General features: G+C 43.6%; 1 protein-coding gene across 1 annotated transcript in view; it reads right to left on the bottom strand.

Annotated features, from left to right (window-relative positions):
- The window catches only part of LOC129706504 (catenin delta-2-like), a 1,547,539-nt gene that overhangs the window by 16,065 nt on the left and 1,509,145 nt on the right, over positions 1–22,329 (bottom strand). Inside the window, exon 23 of the mRNA XM_055650854.1 lies at positions 13,460–13,586. Within this exon, the coding sequence (XP_055506829.1) occupies positions 13,460–13,586 (127 nt within the window). The remainder of the gene's footprint in view (positions 1–13,459; positions 13,587–22,329) is intronic.

The raw sequence follows: 22,329 nt of genomic DNA, 5'->3' as shown, positions 1-22,329 counted from the left end.
GATCGAACCCGGATCTCTGGTGCTGTAAAGCAGCCACTCTACCCCTGTGCCACCGTGCCTCCCTTCAATATCAACTTCTAGTTCGATTAATTTCTCTTGGCACTTTTTATACACATCCTAAGTTTGTTTTAGTTCCCCCTTTTCCTCAGACTGTTGGGAAGCTGTTTGTGTTCACTTGCTCATAGAGTAGAAATTAGGTGAAGGAGTAGGCCATTCGGCCCTGCCTGCACCGCCATTCAATATGCTGATCATCCAACTCAGATCCCGTACCTGATACTACCCCTTAGCCACAAGGGCCAGTCTTAAATTCAATGAACTTCAACTACCCTCTGTGTATTCACTTTGTGTGAAAAAAGTTCCCTGATTTCCCCCTTATCCTTAAACTGTGACCCCTTGTCCTGGACTTCTCCAACATCGGGAGCAATCTTCCTGCATCTAGCCTGTCCAACCCCTTAAGAAGTCCATAGTATTCAATTGCTCCGGTATTCTTTGATTCCCTGATATATTTTTTTCTGTTTCTACTGATGGGATTAGTCCTTACTAATCTTTTTGTTTTAATGATGGATTTCAGTCTCCATCAGGTAGTCCACATAGGTCAAGGTGGGAGACTCCAGTGATATAGATATATTGGAACTTTAATTATTATAGTTCTGCTTCGAATGTGTCCAGTCCAGCATCACATTTTCCATCAAAGCTTTAATCCTGCCATATAGTGCTATTGGTGTGGAATGTGTGCATTCTCCCTGTGACCACCTGGGGTTTCCCTGGGTCTTTTTGCCTCCATTGGTATATTAGTTGTGGGGTAATTAGCTACTGTAAATTGACTCCCATGTAGATGAGTAATAGACAATAGGTGCAGGAGGAGGCCATTCGGCCCTTTAAGCCAGCACTGCCATTCAATGTGATCATGGGTGATCATCCCCAATCAGTAGCCCGTTCCTGCCTTCTCCCCATATCCCCTGACTCCGCTATCTTTAAGAGCCCTATCTAGCTCTCTCTTGAAAGTATCCAGAGAACCGGCCTCCACCGCCCTCTGAGGTAGAGAATTCCACAGGCTCACAACTCTCTGTGTGAAAAATTGTTTCCTCGTCTCCGTTCTAAATGGCTTACCCCTTATTTTTAAACTGTGGCCCCTGGTTCTGGACTCCCCCAACATCGGGAACATGTTTCCTGCCTCTAGCATGTCCAAACCCTTAATAATCTGATACGTCTCATCCTTCTAAATTCCAGAGTGTACAAGCCCAGCTGTTCCATTCTCTCGGCATATGACAGTCCCGCCATCCCGGGAATTAACCTTGTAAACCTACGCTGCACTCCCCCAATAGCAAGAATGTCCTTCCTCAAATTTGGAGACCAAAACTGCACACAATATTTCAGGTGTGGTCTCACTAGGGCCCTGTACAACTGCAGAAGGACCTCTTTGCTCCTAACCTGGGTGTAGTTGCCAGGAATGTAAAGGGATAGATTTCAAGGAAATAATTAGTGAAATTGGATTGATGAGATTTCTCTGAAAACTGGCAGATACTCAAAGGGCCAAATAGCTTGATACTTCGATGTAAACGAACATGGGTTGGTTAGTAAGTTTGCAGAATGATGCCAAGATTTCTGGAGTCACAAACTGAGAGGAAGGCTGTCAAAGAATGCAGCAGGATATAGATGAACTACAGGTGGGGGCAGAGAAATAGCAGGTGGAGTTTAATCCGAGCAAGCTTGAGGTGTTGCACTTTGGGAGGTCGAATGAAATGGGAAAAGAAACAATTAATGGCATGTCCCTTAACAACATTGATGTACAGAGGGATCTTGGGACCCAAGTCCCCACCCCTTGAAAGTGGCAATGCAGAAGTGGGGTGGGCCCGAAAGGTATATGGCAGGAGAGGGGAAACCGTTTCATGTTGCTGCTGCACGCTGATTAAGTTAGCTTTTCTGTGTAAGGCTTCGATCCAAGAAATCTTCAGTTGGATCTTTAACACGACATTTGCTCTTGAAAGTTGGTGAAGTTGTCAAATCTATTCCTCGATTTCAACCTGTAAGAGTGAAATTGCGATTAACTCTTCATAGCAATAAAAATAGCCCTCATGACAAACTAAATAGCTTGATACTTCGATGTGGCCGTCAGTCGGGGAGGATTATTTTGTTGAAGATTCTTTTACTCTTTGGTATTCACAATACTGAGAGGAAGGCTTCAAAAAATGCAGCAAATATAGATAACAGACAGGTGGGGGAAAAAATATTAGGTAAAAATAAAAGCGTTTGTTCTACAAAATTTGGGATTCATTCAAATGGGAAAAGCAATTAATGGCATGCCTAGAAGGCAACATTGATTCCCCAAACCCCTGGTATCTTGGGGCCCTTGCCTTCCTTGGTAGGGGCAATGCAAATAAGCGGTGGTAAAGAAGTATATGGCAGGAGTGGGGAACCGTTTCATGTTGGAAGCTGCTGTAATGGAAAGGCCGCATGCAGTTCTTCAATTGCCCCATTACAGGAATTTATCTGAAAGTTGTTGAAGAATGAGCAGACTCGGTTTCTACCAGTAAAGCTGCCCAAACAGAGTAAGTCTCATAGCAATACAAGGAGAGGTTCATGACTTACTAATGTTTCTCTGGGACCCCGGAGGTTGAGGGGAGGAGAAGTATATTGAATTATGAGACTCTTAGATAGGGTGGTCAGAACCATTTTCCTATGGTGGAAATATACAACACTTGAGGGCATAGATACAAAGTGAGAGGGGGAATGTTTAATGGAGATATGTGGGGTAAGCTTTCTAACACATTGCCTGTGATAGTGATGGAGGCAGATACGATAGTGGCATTTAAGAGGGTCAATGAAGCATGGAAGCAATAGACAATAGAAACATAGAAACATAGAAATTAGGTGCAGGAGTAGGCCATTCGGCCCTTCGAGCCTGCACCGCCATTCAATATGATCATGGCTGATCATCCAACTCAGTATCCCGTACCTGCCTTCTCTCCATACCCTCTGATCCCCTTAGCCACAAGGGCCACATCTAACTCCTTCTTAAATATAGCCAATGAACTGTCCTCGACTACCCTCTGCGGCAGAGAGTTCCAGAGATTCACCACTCTCTGTGTGAAAAAAGTTCTTCTCATCTCGGTTTTAAAGGATTTCCCCCTTATCCTTAAGCTGTGACCCCTTGTCCTGGACTTCCCCAACATCGGGAGCAATCTTCCTGCATCTAGCCTGTCCAACCCCTTAAGAATTTTATAAGTTTCTATAAGATCCCCTCTCAATCTCCTAAATTCTAGAGAGTATAAACCAAGTCTATCCAGTCTTTCTTCATAAGACAGTCCTGACATCCCAGGAATCAGTCTGGTGAACCTTCTCTGCACTCCCTCTATGGCAATAATGTCCTTCCTCAGATTTGGAGACCAAAACTGCACGCAATACTCCAGGTGTGGTCTCACCAAGACCCTGTACAACTGCAGTAGAACCTCCTTGCTCCTATACTCAAATCCTTTTGCTATGAAAGCTAACATACCATTCGCATATACCATACCATACCATAACATACCTATCTTGGTATGCTTGCCTTCATTGGTAGGGGCATTGAGAATCCATGTCAGGAAGTCATGACGCAGCTCTATAGGGCTTTGGTTAGGCCGCACTTGGAATATTGCATGCAGTTCTGGTTGCCCCATTACAGGAAGAATATGGAGGCTTTGGAGAATGAGCAGAGGCGGTTTACCAGAAAGCTGCCTGGATCAGAGAGTCTCAGCTACAAGGAGAGGTTGGTTTGTTTCTCTGGAACGCCGGAGGTTGAGGGGAATCGAGAAGTATATGGAATTATGATAGGCTTAGATAGGGTGGTCAGAACCCTTTTCCTATGGTGGAAATATACAACACTCGAGGGCATAGATACAAAGTGAGAGGGGGAATGTTTAATGGAGATATGTGGGGTAAGCTTTCTAACACATTGCCTGTGATAGTGGTGGAGGCAGATACAATAGTGGCATTTAAGAGGGTCAATGAATAATAATAATAATAACTTTATTTATAAAGCACTTTAAACAACTGCAGTTGCCACAAAGTGCTGTACATGAGAACTCGTGGACAAGAAGTTATTACAAACCATTAAAAAACCGAAAAACAAAGGACTATAAAACAGTAAAAATTGAAAGACATTAAAAGCACTAAAAACAGGAGCAATGTCTCAGCCAGTGTCGAAAGCCAGAGAATAAAAATGAGTTTTTAGGGTGGATTTAAAGATGGACAGTGAGGGGGCCTGTCTGATGTGCAACGGCAAGGTGTTCCAGAGTGCCGGAGCAGCAACAGAAAAGGCTCTATCCCCGCTTAGACCTTGGTACCTCAAGGAGCAGCTGATCAGCTGACCTGAGGCACCGGGCAGGAGCATATGGGTGGAGCAGCTCAGAGAGGTAAGGCGGGGCTAGCCCATTCAACGATTTAAAAACAAATAAAATAATTTTAAAATGAACTCGAAAGTGCACTCGAAAGAAATGAAGCATGGAAGCAATAGACAATAGGTGCAGGAGTAGGCCATTTGGCCCTTCGAGCCAGCACCGCCATTCAATGTGATCATGGCTGATCATCCCCAATCAGTACCCCGTTCCTGCCTTCTCCCCATATCCTCTGACTCTGCTATTTTTAAGAGCCCTATCTAGCTCTCGCTTGAAAGCATCCAGAGAACCTGCCTCCACTGCCCTCTGAGGCAGAGAATTCCACAGACTCACAACTCTCTGTGTGAAAAAGTGTTTCCTCATCTCTATTCTAAATGGCTTACTCCTTATTCTTAGACTGTGGCCCCAGGTTCTGGACTCCCCCAACATCGGGAACATGTTTCCTGCCTCTAGTGTATCCAAACCCTTAACAATCTTATATGTTTCAATAAGTGTCATCGTGTGGCGCCGCGCACGGCAGCCTCGCCAGCGGTCTGTTTGTCATTTCACCCTGTTTGTTAATTTTAGTCTGTTTAAAAGTATGTTTTTGGAGGTTTCTTTGTCTTGTTATGTGGGGGGTGGGGGAGGGGACAGGAGGAAACCGTTTCCCAGTCACTACCTGGTCGAGGATGCGTCTTTTCTCCCAGTCGCATCTTCGCCTTCCCCTCGGGGCCTACCAACTGGATTGGCGCGGCCTTTCCTGCCGGAGACCGGCCCAGAGCTTCAGCAGCACTGGATTCCATCGCGGAGTGGGGCGATGCCTTACCGGGGATCGCCGTGTGGAGCTCCGGAGTGTTTGGCCTGCTGCTTTAACACCGTGGAGCTGTGGTTTGCGGAACTTCTAGCCGCGGGCGGCGCTGACTTTAACATCGCGGAGTCCTGGGATCTGTGGCTGAGGGTCGCCAGTGTTGGAGCTCCGCCCAGCTCGGCCTGTGGACTTTGGGAGCCGCGGTCTCCGGTAGAAAGTGGCCAATACTGAAACTCCAAGCCGCTGAGAGCGTTCTTCTGTTCCAACGTCAGAGTTCCGATCATCCCGGTGAGAGGGCCTGTACATCGGGACACCCGTAGAGGCGACTGCGGAGGGTTCAATGGCCCCGACCACGGGTGAACAGTGAGGAAGATGACTGAACATTATTGCCTTCCCTCACTGTGGGAACGTTGATTCCGCTGTGTGGGGATGTTTATGTTAAACTCTATCGTGTATTGTGCTCTTTTTATTCGTGTGGCTGTATGGTAACTCAAATCTCACTGTACCAATTGGTACATGTGGCAATAAATGTTACTTGAACTTGAACTTAAAGATAGCCTCTCATCCTTCTAAACTCCAGAGTATACAAGCCCAGCCGCTCCATTCTCTCAGCGCATAACATGGATCATGAGTCGTGTACAGGCAGTGACAATGACAATATGGATCATATGATAATATGGTCCATGTACAGGCAAATGAGATCAGTTTAACCTCGTATCAAGTTTGGCACAAGCATTGTGGGCCGAGCAGCCTGTTCTTGTGCTGTACTGTTCTATGTTCTGTGAAATATGAAAAAAATGCAACTGAATGTGGCATTGGCTTCACATAACTACATAGGACAGATTCAATGTCATGAATCGAATCACTAAATGTGGAAGTGGCATCCTATTCTAATCTAGCAAACCAGACCAAACGAGGTAACGACTCCCATCTGCTTGGCTAGGATAATAAAAGGGCTTTAAGGATCTTATTAATGAATGTGGGACAAAGTGAGAAGAATAGAAACAATGAAACAGTTACTATATTGGTTATGCACCTCCATGAGGATAACGTTATTATTTTAGTTTGTTCTAGTTTTAGTTTAGTTTAGATATGCAGCATGGAAACAGGCCCTTCAGCCCACCGAGTCCGCACCGACCAGCGATCACCCTGCTCACTAACACCATCCTAACAGTTACAATTCTTACCGAAGCCAATTAACCTACAAACCTGTACGTCTTTGGAATTCTGGGAAGAAACCGGAGCACCCGGAGAAATCCCATGTGGTCACGGGGAGAATGTACAAACAGACAGCACCCGTAGTCAGGATCGAACCTGGGTCTCTGGCGCTGTAAAGCAACCACTCCACCCCTGTGCCACTGTACCACCCCCATTTTATTCCAATCTTCAGGCTAGTATCCGCACAAGCTGCAGATAATCAAACATTATTTAAAATCAAAACACAAGTGTCTCCTTACAGAGAAGGTCACAGCTTAGAGCAATGAAATACAATTATATAATGATATTCATCCATCTCGCAAGACCCAATGCGATGTTCGTCTCAATTTGCCTGCAAAAAAATCAATTCTGTTTTGAAATGAGTTAACACTCGTCATTCCGATTTTAATGCCAGCATATTAATACATGGGTCATCTGATGGGCACAGATAGTAAATGCTACAAACTGACTTCTCTTTTAATATTGGTTTCCCTGGATGGAGGAGTTCCCTGCAGCACAGTAGAAATTATTCATCACTAACGTCACTTAAAGAAATGTTGTTTACTAAAATTAAAAGCTGAAAGATTTTAGAGGGATGTCACCCACACAGTTAATCCGGAACACATGGAAGAAACAGTTAATGATCAATAAATTAAACGTTACGTTTGCTATTTCCTATTTTCTCTCTAAGGCAGTGGTGAAAATGACTCGCTTCCATTCTACCTTGTGACTTCTAAAATGACGGATGAAACATTGAGACTTAGAGTCATAGAGCAGGGGACCAGGCCCTTCCGCCCATCTCACCCATGCTGGCCAAAATTCCCCATCCAACGTAGTCATGTTTGCCTGTATCCCTCCAAACCTTTCCTGTTCATATACCCGCCTCAACTAATTCCTCTGGCAGCTTGTCCAAATACCCACTGTGTGAAAATGCTGCCCCTCAGGTTCCCCAAAATGCGGGTTTTTAGAAGCTCCTTAGAGGAGCAAAAGAAGCAGAAAGATAAAGGCGTTTATGTAAAGAATTCCTAAAGCCACCCATCACCCCCCCTCTTTAGTTACAAAGCTATCATTAAGAACTTTTCCTCTCTGACTGTCTGAATAGAAATGCTAAATAAATGATCTGTAAAATCCTTGCCAACACAAAACATGGAGTTGTCCCCTCTATTTATTCCTGGAAATACTCAGGTGATCTCAATTTTCCTGTTACATATGAGGGCTTTGTAATAGCATTTAGCTATACATCAAGATAGTCTCCTCTTTGTAGTGGTAGTGAATTGAGATATTTCAAGCTCTTCTCCAATCACCAGCTGTATTTAAACAGTAGTTAGTATATTGTACAAACTGTTACCCTGCACCACTTAAGAGTTGTTTCATTTGTTTAAGCACATGAAAGGTAATTGAATATTAACAAGTGGTGCTTTGTTGACTTGTTCGTGTATTCTCAACAAGTACGCACTTGAAGTGCTACAAATGACAACTTTAAAATGGAAATTTAATCATCAGGTATTTTTGAAAGATATAACTTTCGCTATTCAGTAAGGGTATAAAATGATACAGGATCCTGGATTTATTTTGTGAGGACATTAAACACAAAGCAAGGAGGCTATAATAAACTCTTATCACTCATCAGTTAGCTGGAGTAGTAGTGGAATTCAAGCACTATTCTTTAACATACACACCCTGGTGACAGTATCGATGAAATATCACCAGAATGATACTTTATTAATGTGGAGAGACTATAGAAGCTTGGTTTTTCTCCCTACAATAGATATTTGTGGCAGATTTAAAACTAGTTCAAAATCCTGAATTGCTTTAGTGTACAAATCCTCATTAACCAAAAGAATGGGTCTACTGGGCTTGTGTTCACTGGAATTTGGAAGGATGAGAGTGAATCTTATAGAAACATACAAAATTATTAAGGGATGGAACAGGCTAGATGCAGGAAATATATTCTCGATGTTGGGGGAGTCCAGAACCAGAGGATCACAGTTTAAGAATAAGGGGTAGGCCATTTAGGACTTAGATGAGGAAAAACATTTTCACGCAGAGAGCTGTGAATCTGGAATTCTCTGTCACAGAAGGCAGTGGTACCCATTTCACTGGATGTATTCAAGAGGGAGTTAGATATAGCTCTTAAGTCTGATAGAATCAAGGGATGTGGGGGAAAAATCAGGAATGAGATACTGAAGATAGACACAAAAAGCTGGAGTAACACAGCGGGACAGGCAGCATCTCTGGAGAGAAGGAATGGGTGACGTTTTGGGTCGAGACCCATATTGTTTTGAATGTTCAGTTATGATGAAATTTATGACATTTAAAGATGACATTTTAAGAGTACAGAATCTTTATGTCCCTGTTCGGTTGAAAGGAAATAGTAAAAATTGGAAAGAGCCATGGTTTTCAAGGGAAATTGGACACTTGGTTCGGAAAAAGAGAGAGATCTACACTAATTATAGGCAGCATGGAGTAAATGAGGTGCTTGAGGAGTATAAAGAATGTAAAAAGAATCTTAAGAAATAAATTAGAAAAGCTAAAAGAAGATATGAGGTTGCTTTGGCAAGTAAGGTGAAAGTAAATCCAAAGGGTTTCAACATTAATAGCAAAAGGATAACGAGGGATAAAATTGGTCCATTAGAGAGTTAGAGTGGACAGCTATCTGCAGAGCCAAAAGAGATGGGGGAGATATTGAACAATTTATTTTCTTCGGTATTCACCATGGAGAAGGATATTGAATGATGTGAGGTAAGGGAAACAAGTAGAGTAGCTATGGAAACTATGAGATTCAAAAAAGAGGAAGTACTGACTCTTTTGAAAAATATAAAAGTGGATAAGTCTCCAGGTCCTGACAGGATATTCCCTAGGACATTGTGGGAAGTTAGTGTAGAAATAGCAGGGGCTATGACAGAAATATTTCAATTGTCATTAGAAACGGGAATAGTGCCGGAGGATTGGTGTACTCTGCATGTTGTTCCATTGTTTAAAAAGGGTTCTAAGAGTAAACCTAGCAATTATAGACCTGTTAGTTTGACGTCAGTGGTGGGCAAATTAATGGAAAGGATACTTAGAGATAATATATAAGCATCTGGATAAACGGGATCTGATTAGGAACAGTCAACATGGATTTGTGCCTGGAAGGTCATGTTTGACTAATCTTCTTGAATTTTGTGAAGATGTTACTCGGGAAATTGATGAGGGTAAAGCAGTGGATGTTGAAAATATGGACTTCAGTAAGGCCTTTGACAAGGTTCCTCATGGAAGGTTGGTTAAGAAGGTTCAATTGTTGGGTATTAATGGTGGAGTAGCAAGATGGATTCAACAGTGGCTGAATGGGAGATGCCAGAGAGTAATGGTGGATGGATGTTTGTCAGGTTGGAGGCCAGTGACTAGTGGGGTGCCACAGGGATCTGTGTTGGGTCCACTGTTGTTTGTCATGTACATCAATGATCTGGATGATGGTGTGGTAAATTGGATTAGTAAGTATGCAGATGATATTAAGATAGGTGGTGTTGTGGATAATGAAGTAGATTTTCAAAGTCTACAGAGAGATTTAGGCCATTTGGAAGAGTGGACTGAAAGATGGCAGATGGAGTTTAATGCTGATAAATGTGAGGTGCTACATCTTGGCAGGACAAATCAAAATAGGACGTACATGGTAAATGGTAGTGAGTTGAGGAATTCAGTTGAACAGAGGGATCTAGGAATAACTGTGCACAGTTCCCTGAAGGTGGAATCTCATGTAGATGGGGTGGTAAAGAAAGCTTTTGGTGTGCTGGCCTTTTTAAATCAGAGCATTGAGTATAGAAGTTGGGATGTAATGTTAAAATTGTACAAGGCATTGGTGAAGCCAATTCTGGAGTATGGCGTACAATTTTGGTCGCCAAAATTATAGGAAAGATGTTAACAAAATAGAGAGAGTACAGAGGAGATTTACTAGAATGGTGCCTGGGTTTCAGCAACTAAGTTACAGAGAAAGGTTGAACAAGTTAGGTCTTTATTCTTTGGAGTGCAGAAGGTTAAGGGGGGACTTGATAGAGGTCTTTAAAATGATGAGAGGGATAGTCAGAGTTGACGTGGATAAGCTTTTCCCATTGAGAGTAGGGAAGATTCAAACAAGAGGACATGACCTGAGAATTAAGAGACAGAAGTTTAGGGGTAACATGAGGGGGAACTTCTTTACTCAGAGAGTGGTAGCTGTGTGGAATGAGCTTCCAGTGGAAGTGGTGGAGGCAGGTTCGATTTCATCATTTAAAAATAAATAGGATAGGTATATGGACGGGAAAGGAATGGAGGGTTATGGTCTGAGTGCAGGTAGATGGGACTAGGGGAGAATAAGTGTTCGGCACGGACTAGAAGGGCCGAGTTGGCCTGTTTCCGTGCTGTAATTGTTATATGGTTATATGATCATATTGAATGGTGATGCTGGCTCAAATGGCCTACTCCTGCACCTATTTTCTGTTTCTATTGGAACATGAAGTTACTGAATGGATGTCGCTAAGGTCTTCTCCCTTGCATCCAACTCATCTATTAAATTATTTTCTTCACTCTGGTATTTTTCGCTTTGTTTTACTTGTGTAAGACTTGATTGTATTCAGGTAGAGTATGATCTGATTGAATTGGATAGCACGTAAAAACTGTTCCTCAGTACATACACAATAATAAACCAAATCAAACCAAATAAACATACAGAAACATGGAATTGCTGATGCTGGTTTCTGACCTAAAACATCAGATTCAGATTCAGATTCAATTTTATTTGTCATTGTCCTACAGAGACAACGAAATGCATCACCTATCCATGCTCTCCAGAGATGTTGCCTGACCTGTTGTGTTACTCTGGCACTCTGTGTCCTTTATTTCCAAATAAACATATCCATGTTCTACTAAGCACTAATATGAACTAATAAACATATTATACATTTAAAACCTAAACGAAATGATGGTAAATGACAAACTTAGATTTTACAAGAGTGATAGGTCTTGAAAGCACAAGGAGCATTTGTGTAAACAAAGATTGTGCTCCATTAGAGCAGCAGGCAGGAGGGAGTCACTAGACAGATCTGGAAACTGTTTATGAAAAGCAATGATTGATTCCTCAATATAAAATATATCTACACACACACGCACTGATTTAGAAATATATATATATACTAGACCAAGTGCAGATCCGTTGGGTCTGCTCCCCTACGCGCCCGTTCCCTACCCCTAGCCTCCACGGGAGGCGCTGTCCTCCAACTCAAGCCGTTCCCGAATGTCTATTGGTTCTAAAGCTTGCAAAAAATGTCTATTGGTTCTAAAGCTTGCAAAAAAAGTCTATTGGTTCTAAAGCTTGCAAAACAACGTCTATTGGTTCTAAAGCTTGCAAAAAAAGTATATTGGTTCTAAAGCTTGCAAAAAAGTGTCTATTGGTTCTAAAATGGTTCATACTAGCGCTCCAGAAAGCGCCCCCCACCCTCCCCTCCCCTCCCCTGGTTGGCTTGGCTTGGGTGTGTCTTGAAATTGAAAGGCACTACTTACTGCAAATGGTGGCATGAAGTTGAAAAGCACTATTACTGCAAATGGTGGCTTGGGAGCTTTGGCTTGAAGTTGAAAGGCACTACTTACTGCAAATGGTGGCTTGGTTGCTTTGGCTTGAAGATGAAAGACACCACTTAGTGCAAATGGTGGCATGAAGTTGAAAGGCACTTACTGCAAATGTTGGATTGGTCGCTTTGGCTTGAAGTTGAAAGGCACTACTTACTGCAAATGGTGGCTTGGGTGCTTTGACGAAGTTGAAAGGCACTACTTACTGCAAATGGTGACTTGGGTGCTTTGACGAATTTGAAAGGCACTACTTACTGCAAATGATGGCTTGGGTGTGTCTTGGGTGTGGCTTGAAGTTGAAAGGCACTACTTACTGCAAATGGTGACTTGGGAGCTTTGACTTGGTTGAAAGGCACTATTTACTGCTAATGGTAGCATGAAGTTGAAAGGCACTATTACTGCAAATGGTGGCTTGTTTGCTTTGGCTGAATTTGGTGGACTTCTACCCTGCTTGAAATAGAATTTCAAGGATTAGCCGTGAGTCAACTACCAGCCCACCAGCCGTGAGTGAGTGAGTTGCCAGCACAACAGGCTTGATTGACTGAGACGCCGGCCCAAGAATCCATTTGGCGCACAATTTGCATACTAGCCCTCTGGAAACCAGTCCCTTCAGCCCACAACACCCATACTAGGGCTCCAGAAAGCCCCCCCCCCAACTGGCCACCAATATTAGAATTGGTGGAAAGGTGGAATATTGCGTTGGATGAACAGCCCTCCTGTGTGATGCTGGGACCCAACGGGTCCCACTTAGTCTAGTGTATATATATACATATACACACAAACATATATATATATATATATACACACACATTTATATACACACACACGCACACATATTTCTATATATATATACATATATACACGCACACATATATATATATATATTCATATATACACACACACGCACACACATACCCACACACACACATATTTCTATACATATATACACGCACACACGCACACATATATATATATACATATGCACACAGACACACACACATATAATACACCTCATGGGGCTGACCTCATGACTATATGGGTCCACGGACACCAAGGAACAAGAGCAGAGCAAACTATGGTACATACGGGACGTTTCATAACACATGGACACAAATTTAAGAGTGTTAGCAACAAAGAGAGATCTTGAGAAGGTTTTCTTAGGTAACAAATTAATCTGATCCAGAATGAGGTGGAAACAGGATTTTGAAAGAGGAATTGAACACACACTGGGTCTGCTGATCACCGGGGAAATTATTAAAGGATAATAGATTATCCACTGGTGTGATTTATAGGGCTAAGGGAAAGTGGGGACTAATTGGTCAATTATTTCAGAGAGCCAGCATAAGCACAGTAGACCAGTAGCTGCCTTCTGTGCTCCTTTGTAAACCTGGTTGAACGCTGGCTTTTTATTGATTTGTTTTTCTTTTTTTTTCAAATTTAAATAGTAGGAGCTTCACTTTGCAATGTGTGCAATTAAAATGCCAGCAGTTTGGGAATCGATCTGTGTGGTGTTGCAGCTTACCTGAGCGATTGTTCGGGGACATCCTGACTGGTGATATGGAGGGAGTGCGTGACGAAGAGTAGGGTCTCTGCCTGTCTCGTTCTATTGTAGAAGATGTGGCCACAAAATGATACTGAGACCATCCGTCCTGCAAAGAAAACACAAAGTGAATGCATTATTAATTGCCCTTATTACAGCAACAGCAGCGCAGAATGTGTCTGTGAACCCCATGGACATTATCAAAGGGATTATTCATTGACACAATTAAATAAGATAGAAAGTAAAAATGGGATTAGATGAAGCTCCATCCTTTACAACTCTCTAGAATTTAGAAGATTGAGGGGGGATCTTATAGAAACTTACAAAATTCTTAAGGGGTTGGACAGGCTAGATGCAGGAAGATTGTTCCCAATGTTGGGGAAGTCCAGAACAATGGGTCACAGTTTAAGGATAAAAGGGAAATCCTTTAGGACCGAGATGAGGAAAACATTTTTCACACAGAGAGTGGTGAATCCCTGGAATTCTCTGCCACAGAGGGTAGTTGAGGCTAGCTCATTGGCTATATTTAAGAGGGAGTTAGATGTGGCCCTTGTGGCTAAATGGATCATGGGGTATGGAGAGAAGGCAGGTACAGGATACTGAGTTGGATGATCAGCCAGGATCATATTGAAGGGCGGTGCAGGCTTGAAGGGCCAAATGGCCTACTCCTGCACCTCTTTTCTATGTCTATGTTTAAGATTTAAGGGCCTGTCCCACGAGCATGCGACTGCATGCGACAAGCGCGACCAAACCGGAAGCGAGGGTCGCGCGGAGGTCGAGTGATCCCGTACGAGTTGACGTGAAGTTCGAGCGAAGTCCGCAGTGTCAGGACGCTGCGTACGGCATCGAGACGTTGCGCACGCCCGTCGGGGCGCTGTGTACGGCCTCAATGCGGCTGCGGGCCGGTAGGCCGTTGCCGCGCGGAATTTTTGGACAGTGCCAGTTTTTTGGAGCCCCGCGCGATGTCTGGACCAGCTCCGCACAACTCCATACGGCTCCGGCGATCGAAGTGGGACCGGCCCCGCGAGGCCGTACAGCTCAAGCGACCACGTTAGGTCGCGCTTGCCGCATGCAGTCGCATGCTCGTGGGACAGGCCCTTAAGTGGCACTGTCAATTTTTTCCAACATCGTGAGTTAATCTGATTTGAGATAAGATTTATTGTTCGAGCAATACTTGAAAAGCTTCAACTGCAATGTTAACAACCAGAGTAAGTACAACATCAGAAGGTGAAAGATACAACTTCCTGAACTTGCTAAGTGATCCGTCAGCCTAATCATTGAATGTTTAGGAAAGGAGTGACAATGCAAAAGTCATTAAAATTGACACTGACATTAAAATAGTGATAGAGTTCAAAACTGATACATTCGTACAAACAGGGCAAAGACTGAATGCGGAATTCATCCCAGAAACAAGGGAAGTTGAATTTGAACACAACAGGAAGAAATGAATGGGTGGCATGATTGGCAGGCAAAGATCTGGTCAAAAGATTCAAGATAGATTCCCATATACATCCCACATCCACTGGCAAGTGGTTATAAAGCAATAATGGACCAGTCCAGGCAAATTTCTAAATCACCAGAACAATCGCCATGTAACATGTCATTATTCATAGGCTTGCTGATAGATGCACCTTTATGATGCCAGGGCTTCACTATGGCAATGCAACACCTATGTGGACAAGCATATAGTTGTTGCATCCACTCTCATTAATAACTAATTACGAAATATAGGAGCTTGTGAGGCTCACCAGAGCGGATTCCCATGACAGCAGGAGAATTTCACTGTGGAATTTGATTAGTATGGGGTTATGGGGAGTAGGCAGGAGAATGGGATCAGGAGGGAGAGATAGATCAGCCATGATTGAATGGCGGAGTAGACTTGATGGGCCGAATGGCCTAATTCTACTCCTATTCCTTATGACCTTATGGTGTCCAATATAACCATATAACCATATAACAATTACAGCACGGAAACAGGCCATCTCGACCCTTCTAGTCCGTGCCGAACACGTATTCTCCCCTAGTCCCATACACCTGCGCTCAGACCGTAACCCTCCATTCCTTTCCCGTCCATATAACTATCCAATTTATTTTTAAATGATAAAAACGAACCTGCCTCCACCACCTTCACTGGAAGCTCATTCCACACAGCTACCACTCTCTGAGTAAAGAAGTTCCCCCTCATGTTACCCCTAAACTTCTGTCCCTTAATTCTCAAGTCATGTCCCCTTTTTTGAATCTTCCCTACTCTCAGTGGGAAAAGCTTATCCACGTCAACTCTGTCTATCCCTCTCATCATTTTAAAGACCTCTATCAAGTCCCCCCTTAACCTTCTGCGCTCCAAAGAATAAAGACCTAACTTGCCAAATGATCCCCCACCTTATGGTCGTCGACAGATCCTATCACATCTCCAACGTGTGGAATCATACTGGGCTCAGACTGGTTGCTGAGCTTCCTATAGTGACCACTTGGATGTTTCAATGTAACCAAAGATGTTCCTTTAGTTCAAGTTTCTTTTATCAAGTGAGCCAAGGGCACCATTCAGGCACCCTTGTGCCAATGCCAGCTAAAGTGTGGCTGAAGGATAAGGGGCAGGTGTGCAGGAATGGTGGGAGTGGATGTGGGTGAGTCAGCCTGAGGTTGCTCCATACAATCAGGAGGTAGAATTCTCCCACTCAATTCACCCAATTCTCCCAGAAATTAAACATTTTGTTGGGGCATCCCTTTAGGCCTGTGGTTCAGGATGAATAAAGCTCAGAAACGGAAGGTATGACATCTGAATGTAGTTTTTAGGACAATCTGGTCCGCCATGGTCACGAGAACTTAATACTGACATGAGGCCACTTAAACCAATTGAGCAATGATCCATTAAAGTCAGTCTACTTTTCATTGAGCCTTCCTGTGTGTTTCTCATATCTACAAACTCAGATGCAAGATGACTACGAAGAAGGATTGCTCCTTTAGGTAATTTTTAGAGGGTCATTGGAGAAAAATCACAGATTCAGTCGCTGAACATCAGGGGCAAACAACTCCAGAATGAAGAAGAGTCTGAACAGGGGTCTCAACCCAAAACAGCACTTATTCCTTTTTTACAGAGATGCTCTATGACCCCCTGAGTTACTCCAGCTTTGTGTGCCCATGTTTGGTTTAAACCAGCATCTGCAGTTCCTTCCTACACAAGTCCAGAATAAGTCCTTCCTTCCTACACAAGTCACAGAGCGCAGAAGATTATTGGGACACAGCTACCAGCCTTGGAGGGCATCTACCACACACGGTGCCTCAGGAAGGCCGTCAGCATCCATAAAGATTCCTCACACTCTTGTAATGGACTGTTCGAACTACTTCCCTCCGGCAGACATTACACGGCCTCCTACTCCCGAACCTCCAGACTCAGGAACAGCTTCATTCCCAGAGCTATAGCGGCTCTGAACCGGCCCTGCTGAGTGCCCCCCATCCCCCCTGGACTGTCTCCCTCGGAAGGTCATGTCACACTGACACATCTGCACTTTAGTCTGTTTGAACTGTTTTGACTATTTTACTGTTCTTTTTACAATCCATGTTCTCGGGATATCTAAATCCAAATTCCTTTAGTTATTTATGTTATAGCATCAGATGAAAGCTGCACACCAAATCTTGTTGCGCTTATGTGCAATGACAATAAAATATATTATTATTATCTTTATTATTATTATTATTAATAAGGGTTGCATTGTCTGTCACATCCACTCCGCGGCTACTGACCTCAACCTTTATGAATGTAACCATAAGCAAGAGGCCCTTCAGCCCCTTGAGCCCATTCTGTCATACAATTGGATCATAGGTGACCTTTTATTTCAGCAGTCGTTCCAGGACAAACTTCACAATTCTTGATTCCCTCAACACCTAGAATTCTGTCGATCTGTCTGAGCTGCCACAACACTCTCACATCACACTGATGCGTATATTACAGCTCACTTAAAACAATATCTTCTACAGATATATAATTTAAAACTGCACAGTCGTTAGATGCTGACAAACAAAAATCAGTGCCCATCACCTTGGTTTAAATTGGAAGTCACAGGGCTGATTAGACTTTGGACTATAGACTCTGGATAAATGACGCAGAAACAGGGCCTTTAGCCAACCGAATCCGTGCTGAACTACAGCGCACACTAACCTACACACACTAGGGACAATTTACACTTTTACTGAAGCCAATTAACCTACAAACCTGTTTAAGAAGGAACTGCAGATGCTGGAAAATCGAAGGTACACATAAATGCTGGAGAAACTCAGCGGGTGCAGCAGCATCTATGGAGCAAAGGAAATAGGCAACGTTTTGGGCCGAAACGTTGCCTATTTCCTTCGCTCCATAGATGCTGCTGCACCCGCTGAGTTTCTCCAGCATTTTTTTGTGTACCTAATCAAGAATTTGTCTATCTCTGCCTTAAAAAATATCCACTGACTTGGCCTCCACAGCCCTCTGTGGCAATGAGTTCCACAGATTAACTACCCTCTGAATAAAGAAGTTCCTCCTCACCACCTTACTAAAAGAGTACCCTTTAATTCTGAGGCCATGGTCTCTAACCTAGACTTTCCCACCAGTGGAAACATCCTTCCCACATCTACTCTATCAACGCCTTTCTATTATTCTGTAAGTTTCAATGAGGTCCCCCCTCAACCTTCTAAACTCCAGCGTGTAGACGCACAGTGCTGTCAAACAATCATCATAGTCGTAGAACATACAACAGTACAGAATAGGACCAATCACTTCAACCCGCAGCGCCCATGCCAAACATGGCGGCAAGTTAAACTAATGTCCTCTGCCTGCATGTGAACCATATTCTTCCATTCCCGGACAATCTATGTGCCTCTCTAAAAGCCACTATTGTATCTGCCTTCACCACCACCCCTGGCAGCCACCACTGTCTGTCTAAAAAAATCGACCTGCATATCTCTATACTTATAAAACTCTGATCTTGGATGTGTGTGTATTTATATGTGTATTTGTGTGTGTGTGTGTGTGTGTTTGTTTGTCTGATTCACATCTCCTCGAAAACACGACGCACTAACGGTGAAATTTGTACATATTCCGATAGAGATTTACGCCATGATGTCAAAAATCACCTCACCTGAAAATTTGATGCATTATTTCCCGAGTTATTTATGAAAATGTTCAAAAATTTCAAATAACTTGGTAAATAAATGAGATGGTCTCGCTGATGATGTCACAGTGGATCTGCCTGCCTGCCTCTGCTCACGCTGTGAGTGACATCACCCCTGTTCTGTCTTCTGTCCTTCTTGGCTTCTTAACTTTCACTTCTTTAAATTTGTCACTTAGCGTTTTTAAACTGCTGCTCAGGTCGTGCTGAGCGCTCCGCTGGGCTCCTTGAAGTTCTAGAACATTGCGGCGGCGGCCGTTATCTCCGCGCGGGCGCGGGTGAGGGTGCGGGACAGCGTGATGGGAAGTTGATCATGGCGGACATTACTCCCTCTGGGAGAGGCCGTCTATGGAGACCTGTGATTCCTGCATCGATCGCAGGGACTCGGGGAATGGTGACGCCTTTCCCTCGCTGGTGATCCTGATGGTGGTCCGCCACGATCAACTTCCCACCACATTGTCCCGCACCCTCACCCGCGCCCGCGTGGCAATAACGGCCGCTGCCACGCATCCAAGATAAGTATAGAGATAGCAGGTTGAAGACGTTATTATAATACCCAAGAATTTTCCAACAAAATGCCGTACGTGTATAGTAACGTTACAAATATGAAATTAAACACAAAAATGCATTTACATATGATTAGCCTATTGCTCTCGGAAGCCCCTAGTGACGTCTTGCGGAATCCTAGCCTTCCGGCGAACCCCAGTTGAGAAATGTTGCATTAACTGTAAAACTCGTTTTCCCTTAGCCCACAGCTAACAATGGTTTCCTTGATCATCGTTACTTTTTTGCATATCTTTCGTTTCTTTGTTCTTATCTTGCATCTATGTTACCGTCTATATCTTTCATTTCCCTTCTCCATGACTCTCAGTCTGAAGGAAGGACTCGACTCAAAACGTCACCTATTCCTTTTCTCCACAGATGCTGCCTGACCTGCTGAGTTACTCCGGCTTTTCGTGTCTACCTTCAGCAACTATTTTCTTGATTGCATTCCATGAAACCTGGAATTCTAATCACAAAATCATCCCATTAAACAAGATGTAGTGTAACAATACTTCTATTACTTATACCTCTAGTACTATATCATCATTTAAAAGAAAAATTGGACAAGTACATGGATAGGCAAGGGATATGGGCCAAACGAGGGCAGTAGATGGGGGCATCTTGGTCAGCAGGGGCAAGGTGGGCTGAAGGGCCTGCTTCCATGCTGCATGATTCTATGGGTCTGTTCCCTTTAATAAGTTAACAAGATAATTTAACAAGTCAAAACACTCTTTCCATAGAGGGAGTACAGAGAAGGTTCACCAGACTGATTCCTGGGATGTCAGGACTTTCATATGGAGAAAGACTGGATAGACTCGGCTTGTAGTCGCTAGAATTTAGAAGATTGAGGGGGGATCATATAGAAAATTACAAAATTCTTAAGGGGTTGGACAGGCTAGATGCAGGAACATTGTTCCCGATGTTGGGGAAGTCCAGAACAAGGGGTCACAGTTTAAGGATAAAGGGGAAAGAGATGAGAAAAACATTTTTCACACAGAGAGTGGTGAATCTCTGGAATTCTCTGCCACAGAAGGTAGTTGAGTCCAGTTCATTGGCTATATTTAAGAGGGAGTTAGATGTGGCACTTGTGGCTAAAGGGATCAGGGGGTGTGGAGAGAAGGCAGGTACAGGATACTGAGTTGGATGATCAGCCATGATCATATTGAATGGCGGTGCAGGCTCGAAGGGCCGAATGGCCTACTCCTGCACCTATTTTCCATGTTTCTATGTAAGATCTACTTGATGAAGCCAAAAAAGACCGCAGATGCTGAAATTTAGGTCAAAAACAGAATGCTGGACAAATTCAATGGTTCAAGCAGCATCTGTGGAGCCAAAAGGAAGGAGTAAGTCGACGTTTCAGGTCGAGCCTCCACATGAAGACTGATTTATTAAATTGTAAATTGACTTGATCATTGGTGTTCTTTCCAGTGAGAATCTGAACTATCCAATACTCCCACAAGGTGGCAGTAAGAGTCCTTACAGTTCGACTTTGAGTGAGTGCCCCACAACAGAGATATGACCTTGTACTCAATGTGTGGCGTACGTACGTAACATGTCTAATGAATACCAAACACTTGGTGCTGAACAATTTCACATTCCAGATTGCAGTGGATGTTGTGACCATTTAAAATATCTACTTAAACAAAATAGGATTTTAAACATGAAACTCTTATAGAAACATAGTTAATAGGTGCAGGAGTAGGCCATTCGGCCCTTCGAGCCTGCACCGCCATTCAATATGATCATGGCTGATCATCCAACTCAGTATCCCGTACCTGCCTTCTCTCCATACCCCCTGATCCCTTTATATTTAAGCTATATTTAAGAGGGAGTTAGATGTGGCCCTTGTGGCTAAGGGGATCAGGGGGTATGGAGAGAAGACAGGTACGGGATACTGAGTTTGATGATCAGCCATGATCATATTGAATGGCGGTGCAGGCTCGAAGGGCCGAATGGCCTACTCCTGCACCTAATTTCTATGTTTCTATGTTTCTATGTTTAGCCACAAGGGCCACATCTAACTCCCTCTTAAATATAGCCAATGAACTGGCCTCAACTATCTTCTGCGGGAGAGAATTCCAGAGATTCACCACTCTCTGTGTGAAAAATGATGTTCCTCATCTCGGTCCTAAAAGATTTCCCCCTTATCCTTAAACTGTGACCCCTTGTTCTGGACTTCCCCAACATCGGGAACAATCTTCCTGCATCTAGCCTGACCAACCCCTTAAGAATTTTGTAAGTTTCTATAAGATCCTAAGTTATCTAAGTAAACGCTCAGAGGGCAGCACAGTGCCTTGCAGCGCCAGGGACCCGGGTTTGATCCTGACTATGGGTGCTGTCTGTGTGGAGTTTGTACGTTATCCCTGTGACCGCGTGGGTTTTCTCCGGGTGCTGCGGTTTCCTCCCACACTCCAAACGCGTATAGCTTTGTATGTTAATTGGCTTCAGTAGAAATTGTAAATTGTCCCCGGTGTGTAGTGGCTCGGTGGGCCTAAGGGCTGTATCTGTATCTCTAAAGTTTAAAGTCAAGGGTACATTTCCATGGCCCTTTTTATTTGTTCTCTCGGGACATGGGGTTGCTGACTAGTCTGGGGCTTACTGCTTTTCCCAAAGGCCCTGGCATTGAATTGCTTCACACTCAGTCAATCAGAAGGAACTGCAGATGCTGGAAAATCGAAGGTACACAAAAATGCTGGAGAAACTCAGCGGGTGCAGCAGCATCTATGGAGCGAAGGAAATAGGCAACGTTTCACGTTGCCTATTTCCTTCGCTCCATAGATGCTGCTGCACCCGCTGAGTTTCTCCAGCATTTTTGTGTACAATCACATTGTTGTGGCAGTGAGCCACATATATTCCTGCAAACTCTCTTCAGAGCACAAACATGGAGCATTTTTGTTCATATTTCATACTTCTCAAGGAGTCATTAATAGTGTTTAATTGCCATATGTACTGAAAACGTAACAATGAAATTCCCACTTGCAGCAGCATAGAAAACATAGAAACATAGAAATTAGGTGCAGGAGTAGGCCATTCGGCCCTTCGAGCCTGCACCGCCATTCAATATGATCATGGCTGATCATCCAACTCAGTATCCCGTACCTGCCTTCTCTCCATACCCCCTGATCCCCTTAGCCACAAGGGCCACATCTAACTCCCTCTTAAATATAG

The sequence above is a fragment of the Leucoraja erinacea genome, chromosome 2 (assembly GCF_028641065.1).
Source record: "Leucoraja erinacea ecotype New England chromosome 2, Leri_hhj_1, whole genome shotgun sequence".
Classification (NCBI taxonomy): domain Eukaryota; kingdom Metazoa; phylum Chordata; class Chondrichthyes; order Rajiformes; family Rajidae; genus Leucoraja; species Leucoraja erinaceus.
This window is presented reverse-complemented; position numbering and strand designations above follow the sequence as displayed.